At 38.5% G+C, this 8004-nt stretch overlaps 1 protein-coding gene across 1 annotated transcript in view; it reads right to left on the minus strand.

Annotated features, from left to right (window-relative positions):
- Positions 1-8004, minus strand: part of LOC116702011 (CUB and sushi domain-containing protein 3) — a 119589-nt gene that overhangs the window by 941 nt on the left and 110644 nt on the right. Inside the window, exon 4 of the mRNA XM_032536070.1 lies at positions 510-622. Within this exon, the coding sequence (XP_032391961.1) occupies positions 510-622 (113 nt within the window). The remainder of the gene's footprint in view (positions 1-509; positions 623-8004) is intronic.

Raw genomic sequence — 8004 nt, forward strand, 5'->3', positions numbered from 1 at the left:
TGTTAGCCTGGTCAGGAGCAGGCTAGCTGTAAAGATAAATCTCCATGGTAACTTAGGTGCCTCTGCTTTTGTGAAACCGAGTCAAGGCAAAAGTGAGCCAGTACAACTGAGGAAACCCAGCTTAGTCCCTTATCTTGGTTTTGTGAAATAGCCCTCAGACCTGAAATCTCACGGACTGCTACCAATGTTATATGTGGTATTTTGCTTTTGCTAAGTATAATTTCACTAGCAAAAGGGTTGCTTCTGGTAAACAACACACCACAACAGTTCACTTACTTCTGCATTCAGAAACAAGGGAGCCTTTGGTGTCTGAATGCTCTTCTTTCTTTTTTAAATGGCTCACACCCACAGTCATATGTGAGCTATCTGACATTTAGTAAGTAGCTAGTGGTTGTTATTTACATTGTTCATTTTCTGAACTGCCACAAAGCCCATACATTCTGACACAGCGCGCCACACACACACACACACACACACACACACACACACACACACACACACAGTCTGACCTTCATAGTTGAGTTTGAAGCCATGTGCAGAGACTGCGAAGTCACTGGTCAACCTCAAAGAGAAGACATTTCCTGTACTGGTGACCGGGGGAGGAACCTGGAAGCCCGTTAGCCTGTAAAAAACCAGAGAAAATGTGATGACATTATGAGCAAATTACCAAGCATGTTAAATATTCAACAAAAAGAATAACCCCTCTATTGTTGACCACACACAAGTCCTCACAATAGTCAACCTATAGCAACAAAGAGATTAGCATACTGACGTGTTACATACAGACACATTCATCAGGTCAACACAAAAGGAAGTGCATTTTGTGCCTAGAAGATATTTGTGATACTCTTGACTACCCTGTGATCATTTATTTTATATCGATCCCTGGTATAGTAACTCATACAATTCTTTGCCCCTTCTTGTTTTTATTATTAGACTACTGAAACTGATATGCGTTCTATTGTTGTTTTTTTAAATAAACTCCTTATAAACTACAACAGCTGTGTGCCAGGTGAGACATGCATGTGCCAGTTTGAGTACACTCCTATCTCTGATGTTTGTACCACTGCCTGGCACAGAGTCTCCGCAGCAGAACACAAACAACTCTTCATTATTTGAAACTAGAAAGGGCTGCATTAAAGCCCACGACTTGATAATGGTTTTTAAATAAACCAACCCACAAGATGAAAGTGTACAGAACAGAAAAGTGAGCCCTGGTCAACTAACCAGTAATATCAAAATGGGTTTGTGTTAAAAAAAAGAAGAAAAAAAAGAAAATGGTATATCTGTACTCCACATGTTTGAGTGTGTCTTTCAATGCTTAAACACAAATTCCTTGAATTTAATGAGGAAGAAGAGAATTGGAGTAATGGAAGGCCACCTTTTTTCCAGGTATGGACAAGAGCCAAACCTTCTTTTTTCTTGTCCCACGGCTACCATTCTCTCTTTTATTTAGCCCCCCTTCCTTCCTTCCATTTCCTTCCTTTCTCTTTCATCTCTCCTTCTCTTCCTCTTCCCTCAATCCACTCGCACAAGCCTTTTCTCTAGCAGTAAGTCGGCTAACTTCTTTTTCTTCCCTCTTTACTTTAACCGCCCTTACCCCTAAATTCCACAGGATGCAGAATGGATGCGGAATGGTTGCGGATCGGCGCTGCTGCGTGTCTGCTCCGTCCTCCGCAGTCTTTCAACATCCACCAGGCCTGGATCTGTTGCAGAACGACTGCGGCCATGACTGACAGCTGAAGTCTCGAGGACGCACAAGGTCTTACCTATGTCCTCTAATTTCTATTTACTGTCTTTGATCTTTTTCATTTCCCTTTCCTATATCACCTTTCCTTTCTACCTACATTTACTTTCATCCCTCTTCTTTACTCCACATAGACCTTCTCCGTCTGGCATCTGTCTATCTTCTATCTATTCTCTCCCCTACATCCCAGACAGAAAGCGATTTTTGATACTTTTAAATGTGGGTGTATTTTCAGAACTTATTGTTGTGTTTTCTTCTTCCCCACTCATTGTGCTGCCTGACTTATTTTTCATAATATAAGCAAAAATTCAATGTTCTCCTAGAAGTAGTTGTTCCTGCAAGATGTTAAAGCAGAGATGCCCCGATCCGATACGATTGTCAATGAGCCATATCGACCGATAATAATCCGTGGGCAATCCATCGGGGCATCCCCAGCTGAAAGTAATCTCTTTCTCACCAATGTGATTTTGGCAAGAAATATGTCTGTGACCTCTACAGTTATGATAGTGTTGCATTGACTTTTTTTTTAAATTCTATTCAGCTCCATCCTTGCACTCATCTTTCTTTGCGTCTCCCCATTTTAATTTATTAAGCTTTCTATCAGAAAAACAACCACAACCCTTTCCTGAAGAACCTGCCCTCTCTCAGGCCTTCTTCCATCCCCTTCTTCTGCCTCTTACCTTTGCTTTTATCCTCCATTATGGGCCTACTTTATAGATTCTTTTCTCATCTCTCCATACTCTATTTCTTTCATCCTCTCACCTCCTCTTTTCATATTGTATTCATTTTCTCCCCATCCTAACCTCTCTTTTCATCGTTTTATTTCTCCATTTCTCATCTCTTGTTCCCATTTTACCATCCAGCTTGCCATTTTTCTGCAGTAGTTAACTTGAATTTGTTCTTCTGTACATGCACTTCTCTAATCATTCTGTCCACCTTCCAGCACATCTAAACTGTGCTTCACCCTTATAGCATGCTTCCATCTCTCCTGTCAATTTGCTGTGCCTTGTTTACAGTTTCCCTATTCCAAGCAAATTTCCTCCTTTTCTATTTGTTCGATCTCTCTCAACTACTCCAATACCACTCAAAGCACGAATGGTGGCTACTTCCTTAAAAGCACCCAACCATCTCTATAATCTCTTCTTCTGTTGCTAATCTATATCTTGTCTGTATTTCTCTGTCTCAGCTGCCTTCCTATTTTTGGTGATTCTCTCCTCTCTTCTCCACTCTTTAAATATATTTTCCTCTCACTCTTTATGCTTAACAGTTGATTTCCTTACTATTATTTGATTGCCCTTCTTGGCTTCCTTTCCTGTTCCCATCTTATATCTGCCCTTACAATGTTTCCTATGCGAAGACATACAGTAAGCCCATTAGCTATGATGTGCTTGTAACAAAGCCCAGGGTCACAATGCTTAATCTCCTTAGTAAATGATCTCTGCATGTTTACACACAAACTTTTCAGCTGTCCTACTGTAAATACTATAGCACCAAGATATAATGCTTAAGATGTATAGTAGAGCGCGACCGATATATCGGCGGGGTGGTTTATTGGATGATATTAGGCATTTCCCGATCTATTGGTATCAGTATTTATAATGGCCGATAAAAAAAAAAAAATTCATTCATCAGAATCATCTATAACTTTAAAAAATAAAATGGACTGTCAACCATGTCACGAGTGTTGGCGTTGCATTGTTTGTCCACCAGAGGACGCTCTACAATGTCCCTGTTGGCAACACTGATTATTTTTCTTTTGTTAATGTCTTTTTGTTCAAAAAAACTTTAAGTTTTGTTACTTAAGTTTGTATTTTTATACATTTTATTTGATGTTCCTCTGTTCTGTTGTGACAATAAAACAAATCTTTATCATATTTAAGTGAGAACTCTCAAATAACTCAAATAACTAATGTTAGGGAAATATTTTGTAATGCGTTTCTGGATTTTTAAAAAAAATATATATATTGGCATATCATATTTTTAATTAACCAAATATTCGTATCGGTATCAGCTAGGGCTGCACGTTTATGGCCAAAATTATAATCACGGTTATTGTGATGAATATTGAGATCACGATTAATCATCACAATTTGTATACTAACTAATATACTTTTGTAAACCTAATCACTTAAATGCAGTTAAACAGATCACAATATAATTGTATCTGTCTTTCATTTCTCACACGCAAATGAGGGTGTGATGCAGTTGTTTGGTAATGTCACACAAAGAAGAATTAACCAATTTATTTATTTAGTTTAAAGATTTTTTTTTTGTTGCCTTTTTTGCATTAATTGATAGGACAGCTGTAGACAGTAAAGGGGCAGAGGGGGGACATGCAGCAAAGGGCTGTGGGTCGGAATCAAACCCAGGCCGCTGCGGTAAGGACTGAGTCTTGGGCCACACGCTGAACTAGGTGAGCTACCAGGGCACCCCAGAAATAAGCAGTTTAGTTACATCAATAACAATTTAGCCACCTAATTACTATCCATCAAGTAACACAAACACATTGATGAGCTGCATGAACGTTTTGCTCATCTTCATGGGCAGTAATGCTTCTCCCTCACTCAGACAGATCAGTGCTTTGTCACCCACACAGAGTCAGTGGTTACAACAATGCAACAAAATGTTGCGCTTTCTGTACGATAGCATGTGGTGAAATTGCTTCCTCTTGCTATAATGTGACAAGGGGAAATATGGCTGAGTTCAGTTTATTTTCTTTGTCAAATTATCTGACATTATCACAGGGTTTGGCAACCGCCACACAAATTCGCATGATTTTGTTTCGCATTTTTTTCCCTCCAAAAATGTTCTTGTGCTTTATATTCTGTCAATGTCGGTGCAGCTTGACAAATCTTTGTCACATGTCAAATCAACAAGAGGTTTTGTTCCAAAAGGCATTCATCAATACAAATAAAGATAATGAAAAATCATTTTGATTCTGTGCATTGTTATTGTAAGGTGCTTCTTGATAAAATCTTTTTATTTTTTTAAAACAGCTACCATAAAAAAAAGCTAATGTAGCTCAGCGTAAATTCTTTCAGGAAGACTTATTAATTGATGCACTCCTAAATCAATTCAGCGGTTATGTTAATAAATGTATATTTTATAATGCATGTTAACTGTCGCATATCTGCACTAGTCTCTCCTGATTGAAATGTATCTCAACGTAAATCCTTTCAGTAAGACCTCACTCTTAATCAATGCTTTACCTAACTCGAATCAGCTGTTGGAAGCGTTTGCCTTCCTGATAAACCAATCAGAATCGTTACACAATGGCAAGGGCCAATCAGAGTCAAAACCCTGCTTTAAATAATCTGTTTGTCCCTTTGCTATTCAGCTGTCGTTGCAGGCAAAGAGTGCAACCCTCCACCTCCCCTTTCACTTCCAATCATCTACTCCAGCTAACCGGTCCGGAGCCTCCTTCGTTCTGGTCTTCGGGCTCCTTCGTCGCCACCACCGATGTCTAGACTCCATCGGGGGGGTCTGATGCTTCTCTACCCCTATATAAAGATATATACTAAGGATTCGTATAGCGATGGAGTCTAATCACCAAAGGCTTTGTACATGTCATTTGAGCTGTACAACAAATCTTATTTGCAAACATGTCTCTCCTGATTGAAATATTGTGTTATGAAAATAAACCTCCAACCATTCTCTTTGCTTACTCCAATATCTTATTTGTAATGCTCCAGCAGAAACATACTTTAACACATACTCCCTTTGTACTTTATTTCCTGTGTAACAATTTATCTCTGGATGTATGTGTTTTAAGATTTATAACCAAAATTATTTTACAGAAACAGAAAAAGAGATGGAACAGAGGGTGTCTGACATTCAAGGTCTATTCTTGTGGGACTGTGTACATGCTTGTGTGTGTTGTAGTGTAGTATATAGAGTGAAATCACATTAGCAAGTGAATGAAGAACTAGCTAATATCAGCAGAGTGCTTTCTCTGCTCTCATACACACACACACACACACACACACACACACACACACACACAGATAGAGAGACACCATTCTCTTCATTTTCTTCAAAAAAGCAACCATGCAGTCTGCCTAATGCGATTGTCAGACCACCCCCCCCCTCCCTGTTTCTTTTTGTTTTTCTCTCCTTCCCTTGTATCTGATGGTCTCTTTATTGCCAAGAGGGAAAAGAGATTTTTCATTGTTATTACTGTCATGAAAGAAGAGAATGGGTTGAAAGAGATCAACTTTATAAAAAAAAAGAAAAGAAAGAAGAATGGACAAAATAAGTGGTGCACAGTTGAGCTTTTGTGTCATGTTGAAAAATAGTGTCTTGCATCTAATCATATCTGTTGTGAACTGCATAGTTTAATCACATCAACGAGTCATCTTACGGGCTTACAGAGCATGCACTCTCTTATGCTGGGGGTAGATATTCATGGGAGCTGTGTGAGTTTTCTGCCTGGACATGAAATTTACCAGTTTCATGTATAACTTCATGTTCATGTAGATTACAGTTCACTTCACTTAACTGACAGCAAGTATTTTCTGGTAATCAAATGTCCTCACACCCCCACAAAGTTCTTACTATTAGACAATTGAGGCGAGTATGTATCAAAAAATAGTTAACAGCAAGTCAAATGTATTTCAGAGGCACAGATTGAAACAATCAATAACACAATAGCCAAATTCAGGGCTATATAAACAGAGTGACAGACATACAAATCAAATCTTAGGTAGATCAGGCTGCAGTGCAATACTGCTGGTGTAATCTGATATACCATATGAAGTACCTTAAAACACATTTATGTGTTACAGAGATATTTATTGTTGAACGGCTATGAATGGAAAAGAATGAATAAGCATCATAGCTCAGTATTAGGGCTGAACGATATTGTGTTTTAGCATCAACATGGCAACGTGCGCATGCGCGATAGTCACATCGCAGGACGTTGCGATGTTGACAATCCTTTTTTGCTTCTTGATAGAAAAGTAAACTTTCACTGTTCTCCTTTTACTTGATTATTACCGTCCAACCCTTCCCCTTTAAGACAGGTAGCCATGTGGGCAACGTGTGTATGTGACGTAAAGATCCAAGGGGCACTTACTTACTTTGGTGTTTGTAAAGCATTAAAGTTCAACAATGGTTCACATTAAAAAAAGATCCTTTTTCATTTTTTGGATACACTCCCCTACAAAATCGCCGCAGTAGTCGAGAATGATTTATTATTTACAAACAGAGCTATTTGTCATCTTTTAAAAATTACTTTTTCTTTGTTCATATCGCAATATATATCGCAAGGGGAAAAAATATCGCAATGTAAGATTTTTTCAATATTGTTCAGGCCTACTCAGTGTTATAGCTGTTTAATTTCCATCAGCTAGAGTCTTGTGTGTAGCTACCAGTCCCTAACCACCAAAGTAGCAGTACAGAGAGACCAGTGGGCATGTTAGTCTCTGAGCAAGAGGAAGTGTATACATCTGTGGCTGTGTGTACTTGTATTTTAGTTTGTCTGTGTGCAATTTATTGAGTTGATACTGACCCAAGACCTGACCCCACAAAACAAAAGGCTCTGAATCTCCTCATGTTACTCCATCCATCTTTTCTTGCCCTCCCTCCTGACTACTTCCATTGAGAGAACAGTAACTGTGTCAATTTACTGGCCATTTACTTTCTTTCCACTCCTCTTTTTCCCCATGAGGCAGCTTTCTACATGAACACCAAAAAAAGCCCACTGCCTCTCTCTGTTTGTATTCTGACTCAACATAAATCAGTGAGTATAATAAATGTAAACAGCAAAACTGAACTCTTTGGACTTTGTAATTCTTTTAAATTATACTACTTGGGTTTGAGGCTATATTGAATATAGTATATTGGTGACACAAAATAGTTAATTTAGCAGAGACGTGACAAATCCAAAATAATATCTCAAATAAACGACAAAATTGGGAGGAAATTGATATAGCTCATTTACATAAACACAAACTGCCAACAGAGAAGGAGAAATAAACAAAGTGAAGTGTATGAAGGGTGAGCATTCTTTGCTGTGTTTGGAGGTAATTATATTAACGACTCATGATAATGAATTATTGTAACAGAAACTTACCTTTCCAATGATATCAGGCACAAACCAGAGGGCCAAAGTATATGGGAGCTGTACCACTTTTAATTTGGGTATGACGTTTAGCCCAAAAAGCATGGATTTTCAAGCATTTCTTACGAGGTTAAAGCCATGGTGGACCACTCGCTGTGTATGTACAAGATAAGTGAAACTGTAACTTCTTCTAATT

Source organism: Etheostoma spectabile, chromosome 14, assembly GCF_008692095.1.
Source record: "Etheostoma spectabile isolate EspeVRDwgs_2016 chromosome 14, UIUC_Espe_1.0, whole genome shotgun sequence".
NCBI lineage: Eukaryota > Metazoa > Chordata > Actinopteri > Perciformes > Percidae > Etheostoma > Etheostoma spectabile.